Here is a 19,645-nt window from a genome sequence, read left to right as displayed (position 1 = left end):
AATGTAATCTCTGAGGTCAAGGTTATTTTTATCTGTTTTGCTGTTGTATCCTAATACCTAGAACAATGTCCAATACAGAATAAATATTTGAATAAAATAATTAATGTGAATGGATTAATTGTATTAAATTGATCAGGAAAAGCAAAAATAATACTTTAGTCCTCTTTTAAAATTAATTAATTAATTAACTTTAATCCAATTAGCCAAGGTAGGGTACATCATTAGTTTTTGATATGATGTTCAATGATTCATTAGTTGAATATAACACCCAGTACTCACCGCACCATGCCCTCTTTAATTCCCATGACCCAGTACCTCCTCCCCACATCAATCTCCCTTTCTGCAACCCTCGGTTTGTTTCCCAGAATCAAGAGTCTCATACAGTGTGTCTCCCTCTCTGATTTCTTCCCATTCAGACAAATTGGGGACGAAAACTGGGCAGTACCAATGGGAGCTTATAAATGCACATATTTTAAATATTCAAAGCAGTTCTTGCTCAAAATTCAACTTTGAATATTTAAAATACGTGTATTTATAATGCTCCCTTTGGTACTGCCCAGTTTTGGTCCCCAATTTGTCTTCTTCTCAGTCTATTTTCAGTGTTTTTGGAAATCCTGTCTCTTGCAAACACATGTCTAATCAGACACCTTCCGTATATGGTCCAGATAACTTTCAAATGTCACTCTTTGTAAACTGAGTCAAACAATATTTCTTTTTTTTTTAAATAGGTATAAAGACTATAGGTTTTTGTTTTTGTTTTATTTTCAGCATAACAGTATTCCAATATTTCTGATACCATTTTCCATTATGCTTTGCACATGTTGCATCCTCTGGCTATTTTCTTTCTTTTTAAAAATTTATTTATTTATTTATTTATTTTCAGCATAACAGTATTCATTGTTTTTGCACCACACCCAGTGCTCCATGTAATCCGTGCCCTCTCTAATACCCACCACCTGGTTCCCCCAACCTCCCACCCCCCTGCCACTTCAAACCCCTCAGATAGTTTTTCAGAGTCCATAATCTCTCATGATTCACCTCCCCTTCCAATTTCCCCCAACTCCCTTCTCCTCTCTAACTCCCCTTGTCCTCCATGCTATTTGTCATGCTCCACAAATAAGTGAAACCATATGATAATTGACTCTCTCTGATTGACTTCTTTCACTCAGCATAATCTCTTCCAGTCCCGTCCATGTTGCTACAAAAGTTGGGTATTCATCCTTTCTGATGGAGGCATAGTAGTCCATAGTGTATATGGACCACATCCTCTGGCTATTTTCTGTTTTGAACATACGTGTCTATGCCATGACTGCACATCTATACGTGCAATTCCCTTTCCCAAAATGCTGTTTACCACCTTCCCCCACTCTGCTGTTCTGGGAAACTCCTATTTTTCTCTCAATAGAGGTCAAACATCTTACCTTTGGAAAAGCATTTCCTTGTGAAACATTAGGTGTTCTACTCGTGTACCCCTGTCACTTTGTGGTCATCTGTCTATGTGCTCCAGGAATAGATGAGGGAGAGTCTAACAATGTGTCAGCCAGCGACAGAAAGAGGAAAAGGCTGTCTAGTGGAACCATAGAAACAGGGAACGATGAACCAAGAAAATAATCTGATTACACCTGGTTTTAGAAGATAAGTCAGAGAAAGATTCACATGTTTTAAGCATATATGTCCATACAGAGAGAAAAGGCAACTGCTCCAATTTATTGCTTTTTAAAATTGTTTTTGTAGGGGCACCTGGGAGGCTCAGTGGTTAAAGCCTCTGCTTTCGGCTCAGGTTATGATCTCAGGGTCATGGGATTGAGCCCCACGTGGAGCTCTCTGCTCAGCAGGGAGCCTGTTTCCTCCTCTCTCTCTGCCTGCCTCTCTGCCTACTTGTGATCTCTGTCTGTCAAATAAATAAATAAAATCTTAAAAAAAATAAAATAAAATTGTTTTTGTAAAAACAACAACAACACAAAAACAAGGCTAAATTTGATTATAGTCAAATTTATCAATCTACTATTCTATTTACTGGGTTTATATTTTTGCTAGAGATTACTTTGAGAGAGTTCTTTTTATTTTCTGTGATTATGCTGTCTTCAGTTTTAATGTTTAAATCTGGAATTTATTTTGTTACAAGGAATGAAATAGGAATCCAACCATATGTTTTTTCAGTTGGCTAACCAGTTATCCCAATTTATTTGTTTGAATAAGCCACTGTTCACTGTTTTACCAGTAAATTAAGGTTCTGTGTTATATTTTAAAATTAATTTGTTAGAGTCACTTAACTTTTTTGGTTCTTTTAAAATTTTTATTAATTTTTAATTTCTTTTCAGTGTTCCAGAATTCATTGTTTATTTTACTTTTAAATTTTTACAAGAATTCATACCTTTTGCAATATTTCTAAAATAAGGAAAAGCTGAATTGTTATTTTAAGTTAGTTGAGTTCACTAGGGCTGGATCAGTCAGTTATATCAAGATTAGTGGGTAGAACTTAGCCTCCTTATAACAAACACATAGTGCCTTACCTGCAGTGGTAAGGCACTATTTGGATCCTCCAAAAAGCAGACACTGAGACCAGGATTTAGGTGGAGTTAGTTTGTTTGGGAAGTACAACAAAGAGTATATTAATGAGCAAGTTTCCATTGTGGGGTCATCCTTTGTGAATTCTCTAATAAGTCATGTGGAATATGCTTTGGAATATTCCTCCATGGTGCAGGAGAAAGCATTCAGGAAGAGAAGTGAGATAGAGCTGTTTTATTTACTTCATTCATGAGTTCACTGGGGTAGCACTTGTAATTTTCTTTAAGAACTTTCCCTTTGCATTCACAACTTGATTGTTCAGCACAATAGGTCTAGCTCTTGGTCTGTCTCAGCTTTCAACATGCTTTCCTCGCTAAGCCTAACCTTTTCCAGCTTTTCATTTAAAATGAGAGACATGAAACTCTTCCTTTCGAATGCTGAGAGGCCACTGTAGGGTTATTAATTAGTCTAATTTCAATTTTGTTGTGTCTTGGGGACTAAGGAGGCCCAAGAAGAGGGAATAAGATAGGGGAGTGGCTGGTCAGGGGAGCAGTCAAAAAGCGTAAAACATTATCAGTTAAGTTCACCATCTTAAATGGACATGGCTTGTGACATCCCAAAACAATTACAACAGTAACATCAAAGATCACTGATCCCAGATCATCATAACTGTAATAATGAAAAAGTTTAAAATACTACCATAATCACAAAAATGTGACATAGAGACATGAAGTGACCACCAAACGCTGTTAGGAAAATGGTGCTGACAGACTTGCTCAGTGCAGGGTTGCCAAAAACCAATTGGTTAAAAAAAAAAAAAAGGCAGTTATCTGCAAAGTACAATAAAGAAAAGCAAACAAAGAAAATGAAGTATGCCTGGATACATCCAAAATCTTGCTTCAAAGCTATGTCAACTCTTCTCTTTAAAATACAGTATGAAAATAATTTGATCATCTTGATACCCCTCAGAACATCACACCGGCCCACCATGTTGATGGAAGCACACTAACCAGGTCTAGAGAACAGGAAGTGGCAAGTATTGTGAATGCATGTCAGAATATGGGAGAAAAGATCCATAACTATCTAGAGGCCTGCCACACTGGGGATATTTTTAGGACTACAACAGTCTGGCAGCACACTCAGACATTCCCTTTGAGTGAAAGGACAAATTAATAAAACTCAAATCTCCTACCACTGATAGAGAAGCATAGTGTCTGACAGGTAAAGCACTCTGGCCCTGCCTGTTTTCTTCTGCTTCCTTCTCTTTTTCCCTTCACCTTCTTTTCCTTTTTTTCCTTTTGATTTTCAGTATTCACTTGAAAATAAATTTGTGAATTCACCTATAAAAATTTCTAGGCCTTTAAAAAATTCATCGAAATGTTCCAGAAGATTTCAAATGCATATACAAGTGGAAAGAGTATAATTATGAACTCCCATCAGCCGCTTTCAGCACCCATCAAGATCTTGCCATTCCTGCTTTGATTATCCCAAGTTTGCTTTTGAAATATCTGTAGAACAAATCTTTGATTTTATGCTCTTATTGTCCAATTCACTTTAGTGTGCATATCTAGAATGGATACTCATGTTTTATGTGAAGTGGTAATAAACACTATACTATTTGAAAACAGAATGTAACAAGTTAATGTAAATTATAAACCCCAGAGAAACAACTAAACCATTTTTTAAAAGAGTGTATTATTAATAATAAGCCAATAGAGAAGACAAAATAAAGCCAAAAAAATTTCAATCAAAGAAGGCACAGAAACAGAAAAAAGAATGCTATAAAGGGGAGATGACACAAACAGAAAACCAATAGCAAGATGGTCACATTAGATCCAGCTATAAAAATAATTATAAAAAAAGTATATAGCCTGAATACACCAATTAAAGGTAAAGATTATTAAACTGTTTAAAAAGTAAGGTGTAATCATGTGGTATCTACAAGAAACATTCTTTTTTTTCCATGTCACAAGTTATGATTTATTGTGTTTTTATTTCAATTAAGACTGTTTTCACATATTCCTTGTGATGTCTTCTTTGACACATGATAATTTTTTAAATTAAATTTATTTATTTTCAGCATAACAGTATTCATTATTCTTTCACCACACCCAGTGCTCCATGCAATCCGTGCCCTCTCTAATACCCACCACCTGGTACCCTGACCTCCCACCCCCCACCCCTTCAAACCCCTCAGATTGTTTTTCAGAGTCCATAGTCTCTCATGGTTCACCTCCCCTTCCAATTTCCCCCAACTCCCTTCTCCTCTCTAACTCCCCATGTCCTCCATGCTATTTGTTAAGCAAGTCACATAGACTAAGATACTAGAATAGTAAATGTTAGCTACGTAAACACTAATTGTAAGAAAGTAGAATTGCTAAACTGACATCAGAGAAAGTTGATTGAAGACAAAAAAATGCTGTTAGAGATAAAGAGAGACATTTCATAATGATAAAAAAAAAGGGTCACTTTGTCAAGAAAACATAACAATCCTAACTACATAGGCACATGATAATAAAAATACAATAAACACAAGGTAAAAAAAAAACCTGGCAGTTAAAAGGAGAAATATGTAAATCTATTATCTGTGGATTATTTTAACACTCCCCTCTCACTAATTGATGGAACAAGTAAATAGAAAATCAGTAAAGATATAGAAGCCTTGAGTTGTAATATCAACCAACTTGAGTTGTAGTATCACAACTTTATGTGACATTTAGAAAACATTACACCCAACAGTAGCAGAATACTTTTTAAAAAATTATTTTATTTTTTTAGAGAGAGTGAGCATGTGCACACAAGCAGGGGGTGGGGGAAGAGGAGAGGGAGAGGGAATCTTAAGGAGGCTCCACATCTAGCATAGAGCCTGAGAGAGGGCTTGATCTCACGGCCCTGAGATCGTGTCCTGAGCCAAAATCAATAGTCTCTCTCTCTCTTTTCTTTTTTTTTTCCTGGGGCAAAGGGGAGAAAGACGGAAGGTAAAATCAATAGTCTCTTAATTGGCCACTTAACTGACTGATCCACCCAGGTACCCCAGCATACACATTCTTTTTTTTTTTTTTTTTAAGATTTTTATTTATTTATTTGACAGATCACAGGTAGGCAGAGAGGCAGGCAGAGAGAGAGAGAGGAGGAAGCAGGCTCCCCACCGAGCAGAGAGCCCAATGCAGGGCTCAATCCCAGGATCCTGGGATCATGACCTGAGCTGAAGGCAGAGGCTTTAACTCACTGAGCCACCCAGGTGCCCCATATGCATTCTTTTCCAGTGCACATGGAAAATTCACTCTGTTGGTCTATGAAGCAAGTCTCTAGAAATTTAAGAGGTTTAAAATGATACAAGAAAAGTTCTCTGAACAAAATGTAAGTAAATTAGAGAACAATAATGAAAAAATATTGGGAGAAACTCATCCAAATGTATGGATATTAATCAACACACCTCCATAAACCAGGTACCAGAAAGTGATAAGCAGCAGAGAGCAAAATTGGCACCTTGAGAGATCTACTCCAGGGAGGGACTTCCCTGCCTGAAAGGCACTCAGGTGATAAGCACTGCAGAATCATAGGTGGGACAGCATGGTTTCAGAACCCCGGGGGTCACAGAAAGATTGGGGGTGCCTGAGGGCAGCAGAGTTCCCAGGCATTGGAGCAGGGAAACCGGCTACAAACAGCGAGCCCAGGTATGAGCTATCTGCTTGGTGTGGCCATAAACCATGAACCGCAGCCTGGTTGGGTGACTGCTCTCCGAAAAGGGGCCCAGCAAGAGGCAGAACTGCAGTGAAGTCCTCCTTCCTTGGGAGGGATGGCATGGGTGCCTGCTGCAGGAGTCTGCAAAGCTTGGAGACTCGAAACAGGATCTCATGCCTGAGATAAAAATGCCTGGTCACAGGCTGGGTGAACAGAGTGTGGATGGAAACCAGGGACACAAGAGTGACTGACTACCTTTCTGTGAGAGTGCACTGAAGATTAGGGGGTAGCGAACACTGAGCTCTGGGGTTCGAGATCAACAAGCAGCCATTCTTATCCCTAAATGCGATGCTGAAAGCCTTCAGGGAACAAAAGCCACATAAAGCAATCAGAAGGCATTTACTTACCAGGCGCCTGGCAACAGTGGTGCGGTTGTGCTGGTACAGATACCTGAGAATCGAAGTAACAGGCCCCTCCCCTAGACCACCAGCAAGAACATCCAGCTAATGCCAAGTTTACTGATTACACAGAACTGCAAATCTCCAGTGCTAGGGGAAAATAGTATATAGAATTTGTGTTTTTTTCTCATGATTCTCTAGTCTATCAGTTTATTTCCCCCTCCCCAGGACAACTGGGTGGCTCAGTCAGTTAAGCATCTGCCTTTGGATCAGGTCATGATCTCAGGGTTCTGGGATGGAGTCCTGCATCTGGCTCCCTGCTCTGCGGGAAACCTGCTTCTCCCTCTGCCCTTTACCCTGTTCATGCTCTCTCTCAAATAAATACGTAAAATTTTTGATAAAATTTTTTTTCCTTTTCAGCTAATTTCTTGTTTTATCAACTCTTTAAGTCTTCTTTAATTTTCATTTTTACATTTATGTTTTATACATTTTTAAAAAGATTTTATTTATTTGACACAGAGATAGAAAGCACAACTAGGCAGAGTGGCAGGCAGAGGGAGAGGGAGAAACAGGGTCCCCACTAAGCATGCAGCCCAATGCAGGGCTTGATCCCAGGATCCTGGGATCATGACCTGAGCCAAAGGCAGCTGCTTAACCAACTGAGCCACCCAGGCGCCCCTATGTTTTATATCTATTTTTTCATTTTTGTCTTCCTTTCATTGTATTCAATTTTATTTTTGTGTAACCAGCAATCACAGTAATCTGACTCATGCATGCACACCTAAGGTGCTGGCTAGTTAATCATGATGTTCCTAGAAGTGAAATAGAAATTCTTATTTGATGTATCTAAGCAAAAATTTCTATGTCAAGTCTACAGAAAGTCTAACTCAAATCATAAAAGCAATGAATCACAGTCCTCCAATCAATTCCCAAGTTGAATCAGTTTAGAGATGAAGAACTTCTTCAATGAATGGGAGGTCAGGTACCCTTTCTAAAGGGTACCTGATACAGCAATGAAAATTTATATGATTAACCTTTCTCCCAGCCTTCCCCCAGAGGGACCTGTGCCTTTTAACAGGGTTGTACGTTGGGGAAAAGAAAATAATCATAATTTTCAGAGACTCCTGGGCACAGGCTCAGAACTGACACTGATTCCAGAAGTCTCATAACGACACTGTGGCCCTCCAGGCAGAGTAGAAGAGCTTGTGGACATCAGTGATCAGTGGCTTTTTAGCTCAGGTCTGTCTCAGTTTTAGCTCAGGTCAGTGACTCCCTGAACCCATCCTGTGGTTATATGCCCAGTTATATGCCCATACTTTAAAATGTATAATTGGAACAGACATACTTAGCAGCTGGCAAACTCCTTACATTGGTTCCTTGACCTGTAGAGTATGGGCTATTATGGTGGAAAAGGCCAAGTGGAAGCCATTTAATACCACATCCCTAGAAGGATTGCAGAAATTAGTGCCACCATTTAAAAGATGCCAGTGTAGTGATTCCTATCACATTCCCATTCAACTCTCCTATTTGGACTGTTCAGGAAACAGATGAATCTTAGAGAACGACAGCAGATTATTTTATTGTAAGTTTGATCAGGTAGTGACTCCAGTTGTAGCTGCCATACCTGAAGGGGTTTCACTGCTTGAACAAATTAACATACCCCCGCTACCTGGTGTGTAGCTATCGATCTAGCATATGCATTTTTCTTCCACACCTGTCCATAAAGCCCACCAGAAGCAGTTTGCTTTCAGCTGGTGAGGCCAATAATACAAAAATGTATATCTCTTTAGGGTTATAGCAACTCTCCATCCCTAGGTCATAATTTGGTTTGCAGGGATCTTCTTTTTTTTTAAGATTTTATTTATTTATTTGACAGAGAGAGAGATAGATCACAAGTAGGCAGAGAGGCAGGGAGAGAGAGAGAGAGGGAATTAGGCTCCCTGCTGAGCAGAGAGCCCGATGCAGGGCTCGATTCCAGGACACCAAGGTCATGACCTGAGCCGAAAGCAGAGGCTTAACCCACTGAGCCACTCAGGCATCCAAGTTTGGAGGGATCTTGATTGTTTTTCCCTTCCACAAGATGTCACAGTGGTCCATTGCATTGATGATTATGCTGATTAGACATAGTGACTGAGAAGCAGCAACTACTCTAGGCTTATTGGTAAGACACTTGTACATTAGGGTGAGAAATAAATCTAAAATTCACTTTTACTTCAGAATGTTTAGGGGTCTTGTCATGTAGGACGTATCACTTAGAAGTTATCACTTCTAAGATGAAGAATAAGTTGTATCTGGCTCTCCTATAACCAAGAAAGAGGCACAATAACTCTTTAATTTTATTTTTTAAAAAATTTTATTGTTTTATGTTAGTCACCATAAAATACATTGTAAGTTTTTGATGCAGTGTTCCAAGATTCATTGTTTATGTACAACACCCAGTGCTCCATGCAATAGATGCCCTCCTTAATACCCACCACCAGGCTCAACCATCCACCCACCCCCTCCCTTCTAAAACCCTCAGTTTGTTTCTTGGAGTCCAGAGTCTCTCATGGTTTGTTCCCCACAAGGCAACCCATGGAATGGGAGAAGATATTTGCAAATGCCACTATAGACAAAGGGCTGATATCTAAGATGTATAAAGAACTTCTCAAACTCAACACACACAAAACAGATCATCACGTCAAAAAGTGGGCAGAAGGCCTCTTTGGATTTTAGAGGCAACATATTCCTCATTCGAGTGTTACTCTAGTCCATTTACCAAGTGACCTGAGAAGCTGCTAGTTTGAAGTGGGGCCCAGAAGAAAAGCCTCTGCCATAGGTCCAGGCTACTATGCAAGTTGCTCTGTAACTTGGGCTTATGATCCAGCAGATCTGATGGTGCTTGAGGTGTCAGTGTCAGATGAAGATGCTGTTTGGAGCCTTTGACAGGCCCCTAGAGATGAATTGCAAGGCAGGTTTTTAAGATCTGGGGGCAAGGCTCTGCCTTCACCTTCAGATAACTACTTTCCCTTTGAGAAACAGCTCAGCTCTTGGCCTATTACTGGGCCTGAGTAGAGACTGAATGCTTACTTGTGGGCCACCAAATTACCACGTGACCTGAGCTAACTGTCATAACTGGGTGATCTCCGACACACCAACCCACAACGTGGGCTTGCACACTGACAGTCCATCAAATGGAAATGATATATACAAGATCAGACCTGAGCAGGCCCTGAAGTAAGTTACATGAAGAAGTGGCCCAATGTCCAAAGTCCCCACTCTTGCTCTACTGTCTTCTCTTTCTCCCACCTGCATATATAGCTTCATGGGGAATTCCCTGTGATCAGGTGACAGGGGAAGAGAAGACGCAGGCCTGGTTTCCAGATGGTTCTGCATGACATGCAGGCAAAGCTGATGTGGTTGGCTGTGGCACTGCAGCCCCTCTCTGGGACAGCCCTGAAGGCAGTGGTGAAGAGAAATCCTACCAGTGGGCAGGACTTTGGGAGGTGCACCTGGTTTTTTACTTTGCTTGTAAGGAGAAATGGCCAAATGAGGAATTTCATAACAATTCATGGGCTGTGGCTGCTTGGTCAGGGACTTAGAAGGAACGTGATTCAAAAATTAGTGACCTCTTTGGGAAAGAGGTATGTGGATAGACCTCTCTGAAGGAAACATGAACATATTTGTGTCCCATGTGAATGCTCCAAGGTAGCCAAAAGGTTACCTCAGAAGAGGATTTTAATAAGCAGATAGAATATGTACAACTGAATATTACTAAGCCATCAGAAAGAATGAAATCTTGCCATTTGCAATGATGTGGATGGAACTAGAGGGTGTTAAGCTAAGTGAAATGAGTCAGTCACAGAAAGACAAATACCATATGATTTCACTCAGATGTGGAATTTAAGAAACAGAACAGATGAACATAGGGGAAGGGAACGAAAAATAAAATAAGACAAAAACTGAGAAGGAGGCAAACCATAAGAGGCTCCTAACTCTTGGAAACAAACTGAGGGTTGCTGGAGAGGAGGTGGGTGGGGCATGGAGTAATTGGGCAATGGACACTAAGGAGGGCACTTGATGTAATGAACACTGGGTATTATATGTAATTATCTCTGAAACTAATAATACAGTATATGTTAAATAAATTGAATTTAAATTTTTAAAAAAGTGGATAAAATGACCCATTCTGTAGATGCCAGTCAGCCTCTTTCCCCAACCACCAATCATGACCCAAAGAGTTCGTCAACAAAGTAGCTATGGTTAGAGGGTGGCAGTTACACTTGGGCTCAGCAACACGGACTTCTACTCACCAAGGATGACCAGGCTACAGCTACCACTAATTTCCCTGTGTGCAGTGGCAGAGACCAACACCAAATCATCAGGATGACACCATTCTCTGGGGTAATCAGCCAACTATCTTCATGTTAGAAGGTGATTCATTACATTGGACTGTTTCCGTCATGGAAGGGGCAACATTTTATCCTTACTGGAGTAGACAATGTGGATACAGATTTCCCTTCCTTCTACACAGCAACTCCTGCCATCCAGGTACTTACAGAATTCCTTATTCACCATCACTGTAGTCCACACAGCACTGCTTCTGATCAAGGAACTCACTGCACAGCAAAAGAAGTGTGGTCATGGAATTCACTAGTGTTCTCATGCTCCCCACCATTTTGAAGCTGCTGTCTTAATAGAATGGGGGAGCAGCCTTCTCAAGACTGTTACAGTGCCAGCTAGGTAGCAATACCTTGCAGGGCTGGGCAAAGGCCCTCAAGAAGGCTGTACATGCCCAGAATTGGTGTCCAATACATGATGCTGTTTTTCCCACAGATAAGATTCATGGATCCAGGAATCAAGAGGTGGAAATGGGAGTGGCATCACTCACTACTAACCCTAATGATGCACTAGCAAAATTTTTGCTTCCTGTTCCCATGACTTCAAGATTTGCTGCCTTAGAGGTCTTAGTCCCAGAGGAAGGAATACTTCTGCCAAGAGACAAACAACGATTCCATTGACTGGAAGCTAATATTGCCACCTGGCCACTTTGGGCTCCTCACACCTCTGAACTCACACACCTCCTCATACCTCTGAAATGATAATTGAAAGAGTTACTATGATGGCTGGGGTGATTGATCCTGATCACTAAAGGGAAACTGAACTACTGCTTCACAGCAAGGAAGGCAGAGTAAAAAGGTAGAGTAGAGTGTCTGGAATGTAGGCGATCCCTTAGTGTGTCTCTCTGTACTACCATGTTCTCTGACTAAGGTGAGTGGAAAACTGTAACAACCCAACACAGACAGGACTACTGATGGCCCAGAAGCTTTAGGAAGGAGGTTTTGGGTCACACCACCAGATAAAGAACTATGATCAGATGACGTACTTGCTGAAGGCAAAGGGAATAGAGTGGATAGTAGTAGATGGTTACAGACACCAGCTACAATACAAGCTATAGATAGATACAAGAGCTGCAAGTATCATGGCTACTTCCTCTCTATTTCATTATTAATACATTTGTATTCACATTTCGTATTGTCTTCTTTCCATTTTCCTCTTTATTCCCTAATCATGTGGCATAGGATAATTGAATTTGTATCATAGTATTTGGGTATTGTTAATTTCGCATCACATTATTTAAGTTATAGGATATCAAGAAGAGTAAGAATTATAGGATATCAAGAATAGTAAAAAAATTAGGGATTTACATATTCTTCTGGGGAAGGGGTAAATATGTAAATGCTATATCTTCTTGGTTCTGTTTCTCTGGGGAACCCTAATACAGATACCATTCTGGGATGGATTGTATGCACTGAACCAGAGATTTTTTCTTGACTCTGGGAACAAGGACTGGAAGCCAGAGTACCATCACATACCATTATTCCCTATGACCCACTGGGGTGGTCTGTGCTTCCTGTCCCCTTCAACTCTGCAGGTTCTGGCCCCCAAGGGGTCACATTTTCACCAGGGGACAGAGCTAGACTCCCTATGGAATTATAAGCTAAAGATGTCAGCTGGACATTTTGGGTTCGTATGTCCCTTCATCAATAGCAAGAAGAGGTGTCACAGTCCTGGCAGGTATAACTGAGTCTAATCATTGAGAAGAGGTAGGGCTGCTTTTATATCATGGAGATGCAGGGAATATGTGTGGATCTCCTTCAGTGTTTCTTGGTATTCGCTAGCCCCATTTGGACTGTAAATAGATAGATTCAGCAATCCCAGCCTGAGAATTGTGACTAAACACTCAAGTGCATTGGAGACAAGGACCTGAGTAATGTCACAGGGTTATCATGCAAAGTCAGCAGAATGCTATCTAAAGATGAGGGATACTACAATGGATAAGAGAGAAAATAAGTATCAATTTCAGCCCCAATGCTAAACACAGTAGTAGGAACTGTGCTTCAGCTCACTAACTTCCCTCTTATAAGGTACCCTACAGGCAGAGATGCTTTTTAGAATCCTGGATAAGCCGTTCCCAGAACAAAAATGGAAAAGTGGATCAGAGCAGTGCAAAGACTAGACTGTGGAATATCCAAATAGGTCACTTTGATTCTTCTTCAAGGCAAGTTTGCTGAGCAGCTCTAAGGATTAGAATCAGCAGAGAGCCTCCAGATGTCAGCTCTTTGAGATAGCCTTAGTTACAGAGAAGTGTGGCCAACCATGTGCCATTCCCAGGGCACACCAGATACAGAGAAGGGGCAAGGGAAAGCGTGAAGACCAGGCCATTTTGGCCCAATTCAAGACAAATCTTTCAGGCAATATTCATTCCAGAGCTCTCTGCTAGGTTGGGCAAGGCTGCAATGCAGTACCATTTCTTACCTACACAACTGACTTCCTCACCTTTTCACAGTGGTTGGTCCCTACCAAAATCTTATACTTTAAACTCTAACTCAGTGTCTGCTTCTGGAGAACTCACACTATCACAATGAAATAACTACTGGAAGCACTTGATAGCCCTAGGGCAAGGGGAACACAGGAAAGAAGGGCAGAGACCAAGACTTATAAGAAGCACAAGTGACCAGCTGCTGGACAGAACTCAGGAGGGACCTGTTAACCTCAGAGCTATAAGCGAGACCTCCGAGAGTGTCAGTGACCGATCAGTGCTGGTACTTCTCAGGTAGAATGAAGGGGCTTCTAAAAGGCCAACAGGATTGGAGTCCAAATCCAACCATGGCTACGAGGGTGCATGGCCCCAGCCAAAATGACAGTGAGAGTTACTTTTAGAGCACAGGAAAGTAAACTCCCTTCTCCCCTCATCCATCATGCTAGGTTACTTCTCTTGCCCCCTTTAAGCACAGTTACCCTGAAGAGAACAGGAAAACAGAAATGGGGTCAGCAGCAGCACATCCTGGATTACAAAGGTGGGAGGAGCTTTAGAACCAATAGATATCAGCTTTAGGGAAAAAAAATCTCTCTGCTGTACTTTGCCCAGAAAATAAAGAGACAAACTCCAGGGGGAAAAAATGAAGTTTTAATATGGCTTATAACAATGAAGAGTAAGAAAGTACAAGCTAGAAATCCCTTGGTGTGGTCTTAATGCTTATGATCCTGATATGAAGAATCCTTAAATTTTTCCTTAAACAGTCAGACAGACATGCCCTAATGTTTCATTACCATTAAAACAACTAGGGATTTGTTTAATGAGGCAGGGGACTTAGCGTTCCTCTTCTTTCCCCCACTCTCTTTTTTTCTTCCTTACAAAGTACAAGAAAGCAAAATAAAACGAAAGCAGTAAAAGGGATAAGCCACAATGATGACAGGTAACCCAACTTTGCCTTTGCTTCTGGCAATACCATGTGCTTCCCAGGAGGTGGCCCGCTGTCAAGACTGCCTCCATGGCCTGCGTGCTTGCAGTAGGGAGGCGCCCATCCAAGGTGGCAGTGGCAATGGTCTTTATTATTGCAGACCCCATGCATGTGGCACGTCTCATTGGTCTGACAGTCTCGTGATGGATGGGTCATGTTGACACACTTCTTGCGGATGCATATCTTTTCTGGACCACACACTGTGCCATCTTTCACTTGGCCAATATCAGGTATGGACATCCCTAAGTGATAATCAGTGCCCCAGCAAGTCGTGTCGTTGAAGTGAAGCTGATGCACTGTAGAATGTTGTACCAGGTTAGGAATCACTCGCACGTTTTCACACTGCACTCTTCCACAAAGAATATCAGGGGCCTCACATTTTACGTATATTAGGTCTGTGATACCACAGTGACCAAATCGATTTCCTTGAGTGTTGATTTCTTTGTAGCAACTCTGAGATGCACCCCTTGCATCTTTGCCAAAAATCTCTCTGCACTGGTTGTCATGGTTATTACATCTCCCGTTATAGCAGTAGGCATCGTCGCCACAGGGAATCCCGTCCTGCAAATATACATCTTCTGGGCATTGATGGAATGTCCCATTGCACCACTCTGGAAGGTCACATTCACTGATCTGATGTCTGCACAAAGTCCCTGATGGCATGAACTTGCAGTCTTTGCAACAAATTCCAAAAGTACAAGTAGCTCCAGGCTTCAGAGTGCAGTTTAACAGACAGCAGGGATCATTTACACACTGGCGTACGGTCCCACAATCACACTCTTCTTCTTCTTCGATCACCAGGTTCCCACAGTACTGTACCCTAAAGATATTCCCGGGATATGGAGGTGACTGAATACATAATCCATGAGTGAGAGTATTGTCCCAATACTGGGCATAACTACAATTGCTGAACCGAGTTGTCAACTTCTGGCTGGGATACATGATGCACCATTGAAGCCCACACACGCATTCTTCAGTATCATGATACATTCCCAGATTATGACCAAGTTCATGGGTCACAGTAAGTGCAAAATAATACAGACTATTTCCTAAAAAAACATCAACTCCACTGTTAAAAGGACGGAGGCATATTCCTCCGACGTAGGCAACTCCAAGCTTTATGCCAAAATATTTTTTTATGAAAAGATGGGCAGTATCGTAGTGTAGTCGGGCATCAAGATTGAAATACTTCCAAATAGAAAAGTCTTCCACAAGCTGATCAAGGTTATTGGTGACAACTAGGTTTCTTCTGGTCCAGATTTCAATCCCGGTCAAAATTACATCAACCTCCAAAGGGTAATAAAAGGTACCTATTATATTGACAATATCAAATACTTCACGCTGTACTACTGTCACGTTACTTCTGTAGTAAAGGAATAGAAGATGATCCACAACTACTACCAGCTCAAGAAACCGCAAGTGGGTCCACCAGCCTGTGTAAGAACTTTGCATCAGAGTAGAATTAGATGATGCCCTCAACTGCAAATGGCGTGCTACTTCCTCTTCTGTTAACCCACATCTCATAGGTGGGAACTGTGTATCATTACTGTCCATCTTATACACCAGGTGTTCAAATGTGGCAGATAGCCTCATTGGCTTAATTTCATAAGCAAGGTCATTAATCTGTAGCATTCCTCGAAAACCTCCAGAACAGGTACTGAGGGCAACCAGGGACTCAGGGATTCCTTCCACATAACCATGATAGTAGCAGTCATCAGGAACAAAAGGCTGTTCCTGGAGGAGGGCATGCTGGTCTGTGTAGGTGAATACTGGGAAGTGTTTGGAAACCAAGAGCTTCTTGACCCTCATGTGGACAATGTATCTCTGGCCCCCAAACTGCAGGCTGTAGGAGAGCCAGCCTGGACCTTTTATACCTCTGCCCCTGCCGGTCACCTTCAAGGGGATCACCAATTCTGGGGACAAGGGCTGGGAGGTCCTCGCCTGAGGGTGGCCAGAAATGAACAGAGGCACTCCTCCCCAGAGTAGCAGAAGAGTGACTCTGATGTACACCAGGGCCTCACCCACTGCCATTATGGAGCTGTCATTATGGAGCCATCTTTCCGGGGCAGAAGAGGGCAGGGTGTGAAGCACTGCTGGTCCGGCTCCTCCCTCTGAGATGCTTAGTGTGCAGAGCTGACTTTTATGGATCTGTGTCCTGGAAGAGGTGGGCCATCAGAGCTGCAGTATGAAAGTGAAAATTTTAAAAAAGCTAGGGTGGAGTTGGTGGGGTAGGGAGAGTAGGAGAATGACAAGAAGGTGAGCTAAAAGTGGTTCTTCAATTGGAATGTGGCTGGAATTAATAAAATGCCTGAGACTGTCATATAAATATACATATATATTTACACACACACACACACATACACACATATATATAGGCAGGGGGTGGGGAAGCACAGATTTCCAGAGGAAGAGATGAAAGAGGTTAGTCATAGATGGATAATGGTTGAAACTAGTTGATGAATACAAAAAAATTTATTACATACTGTTTTCTAAATATGTAAATTGGCATGACATTTTTCCATATTAAAAAGACTGACATCTGACTCCCAAATTTCTCTTCCTCCCAAAAGTTTAACAGTACCCTGCTGTCTTCACCAAGCATGTGGACAACTCACCCAAAACCCACCATTTTTTTGCCCCTTTATTCAGTTTATTCCACCTCCCCTTTTCTGACCCTTTCCTGTGCGGAATCCTATCCAGGCCCCATGCTATCTGAGGTTAGGAGTTAAAGTAAGCCTTACTTAAGGGACTTGTTAATTTGGGGAGACCCCTTCCAAACAAGCCAAATTTGTATTTTATAACACATTCTTATCTGTAGAACAACTCTGGACATCCAAAGAAAGGCAGTCATACTGATGGGAAAACAGGGGAAGGGCTGCTATTTGGGGGAAGGCAAATAGCCCACCTGCCCCCAAGCACAGCATGCAGGCAGCAGCCTACTCCCCACCCAGCCCAGCTGCACCATTTTCAATCATAAGAGACTCATCTTAGATGTGTAAATATGCATACTAGTCTATATTTTTTCATGGCTGGTGAGTTAGTTGAATTCTCTAGAGATGGCAGAATTGATGAGGGTCGGTTCATTAAAATGTTCAAAAGCCACAGTTCAAGGGGACTTACGCCATTCCTGTTGAAGACATAAATTTTAGCTCAGGTAAAAGTTAATTTTGCTTATTCACTGACTTTCAGTTAAAAGTATCAATGATTTGTTTAATATTTGAAGGCAAAAATTAAAACAAAGTTAGAGACACATCTGAAGGCACACTGGTGACATGAGTATTCTACATAAGGACACAAATGGGATCCGTAGTGCCGTGTGTCAGACAGATCTTCAGTGTCGTAATGTTGAGAACACCTGTATATGTCTGGATACTTCTTTTTAGAACTAATGGTTGGCTACTGGAAGCCAAGAATACTAGATAAATCCTCTTAGGGAAAGTATCTCTGGTGGAGTTAAAATCTTAATTACTCAATTTCCTCTCCATTTCTCTCTTCATGAGATCCTTGGTGCAAGCTACAAATCTGGGAATATTAAAATGAGAGCGTGTGATTTGAAAGATGACTATTAAAGCATTATAAAGAGAAAAAAAACCTGTAATAAGCTTTGTCAGAAATATAATGTGGTAATAATAGATAAATTCATTGCTGAGAATCTTTGAGACATGCAATCTGTCATCATGGGGTGGCTCGAAAGAAAGCCCTGAAGGAACAGTGCCTGACCATGAATTATGCAAACTGCCATCTCTCCAAAGCCCTTCCTTCCTACCATGACCAGCACTTCAAGCAGTGTGAGAGTTTCCTCTGTATGAATCCTTAGCTCTTCTATTTCCAGCAGCTATTTTAGATTTCTCGAAGCCCCTATCTTGCAGAGTCTCCTCTCTTGCTCCGTCACAGCCTCCATTTCACTGTTTCTCAAACTTGGGTCATAAATCAAACAGGGTCACAAAATCAGTTTAGGGAACCACAACTAACTGAAACAATATTAAATGTCAGGGTACAATGGTACTACATGTCAGAGAGCTTCCCACAGATCAGTGGAACCTGAGATTACCTATCACCATAGAAGCTCTAGCAGCATTCTACTGGTACTTCTTATGCTGATTATCAATCATTTCCTAAACTCCAAAACTAAAATTTATAGTTTGTCTATGAAGCTGGAGATGGGAATCTGCACATTATATTTCCAATGTTATTTGGGTTCCTTAAGTTTTATCCACAAGGACACAAAAGAGAGAATAAAAGGCAAAAAAAACAAAATAATAAAATAAAATAAGGACAAGGGACTTGTAATTGCCTATTTGCCAGCTGTTACTTTCTATGAATCCCAGCTCTGGTGCCTTGCTCTGGTTGTGAGAGTTGGTTAGCACATTCCCAGAAACGAGTCCCACCAAGCCCCAACAAAGGTAGAGTGCCTGATGAACAGTGTGCCCTCCTCAGAAGTCTGAGTACCTGATGTCCAGAGCCATTCTCCAGTACCTTGGGAAACCCACCCAGCTACCCAATGTCCCTTTTTCAGATGTTCCAGGCATACCACAAAGAACCCCGATACAAGCTTCATGTGTGTAGCGCTTGTCTCTCTGAGATCTGAGTCACAATTTTGGAGGAGCTTCTTCCAAGTTCCTGAGGAACAAATACCATGGTGCTCCTTACAAGAAGTACAGCTTTTAGCTCTACAGAATCCCTTTTCTGATTTCCTGTCACCAACATGCCTGAGAAGTGCTCTGTCTTCTACAGTCCAGATCTATGAGGCCCATTATGAAAGTATCTAGTTAGATAACCCCAACCTCTTCCCTTCCCCCCACCCCCAATCTTAGGAGTAGGGCTTTTTCTCACATCTCATACCTCCATGTACCTCAGTGTTCTCTTTTCATCTTTTTGGTCCTCTAAAACCTTTTCAAGGATTTCTGTATATTAACTACTCTTGGTGGGTTTCTTTTCTGGACTAGACCTTGAAAGATACAGGATTTAGTACCAAGAGTGCTGTCAAGAGAGACAGACAAAATGGGACTCCAAGACTGGTATGGGCAGGTCCATTGCTTTACACACTGCTAAACTCCTGCCCAATGGGGAATAGGCATGCAGTGGCATCACAATGAATTAAATTAACACTCAGTGTTTATTATGATGAAGTGCATTATTGAAGCAAATGTGTGGAGGACCAAGGGTGATGATGACAGTTAAGTACCCCGAGGACTGTTCTACCAGAGAACTTGCACGGTGAAGGTCAAGGCTCTAAACTCACAGCTCGGAGAGCTGATAATGGTAGACCTA

General features: G+C 41.4%; 1 protein-coding gene across 3 annotated transcripts; it reads right to left on the bottom strand.

The window, feature by feature from the left end:
* Nucleotides 1-14,038: 14,038 nt before the first annotated feature.
* On the bottom strand, nt 14,039-19,401 carry ADAM20 (ADAM metallopeptidase domain 20). 3 transcript variants are annotated; one of them, XM_032345090.1, is made up of 3 exons: nt 19,217-19,401; nt 18,906-18,994; nt 14,039-16,552 (listed from the first exon to the last, which is right to left on the bottom strand). In XM_032345090.1, the coding sequence occupies exon 3, from the start codon at nt 16,403-16,405 to the stop codon at nt 14,207-14,209; it is 2,199 nt and encodes a 732-aa protein (XP_032200981.1). In that variant the 5' UTR covers nt 16,406-16,552; nt 18,906-18,994; nt 19,217-19,401; the 3' UTR covers nt 14,039-14,206. The 3 variants fall into 3 exon arrangements, with proteins under 3 accessions (XP_032200981.1, XP_032200980.1, XP_032200982.1); XM_032345089.1 differs by lacking the exon at nt 18,906-18,994; XM_032345091.1 differs by lacking the exon at nt 18,906-18,994 and having other exon boundaries at nt 19,227-19,401.
* Between the last annotated feature and the right edge of the window lie 244 nt (nt 19,402-19,645).

The sequence above is a fragment of the Mustela erminea genome, chromosome 5 (assembly GCF_009829155.1).
Source record: "Mustela erminea isolate mMusErm1 chromosome 5, mMusErm1.Pri, whole genome shotgun sequence".
NCBI classification, from domain to species: domain Eukaryota; kingdom Metazoa; phylum Chordata; class Mammalia; order Carnivora; family Mustelidae; genus Mustela; species Mustela erminea.
The sequence above is the reverse complement of the archived record's forward strand: the minus strand, read 5'-3'. Positions and strand labels throughout refer to the sequence as shown.

Coding starts and splice junctions, on each gene's coding strand:
- ADAM20 (XM_032345090.1), bottom strand. CDS start 16,405: ATGGCAGTGGGTGAGGCCCTGGTGTACATCAGAGTCACTCTTCTGCTA.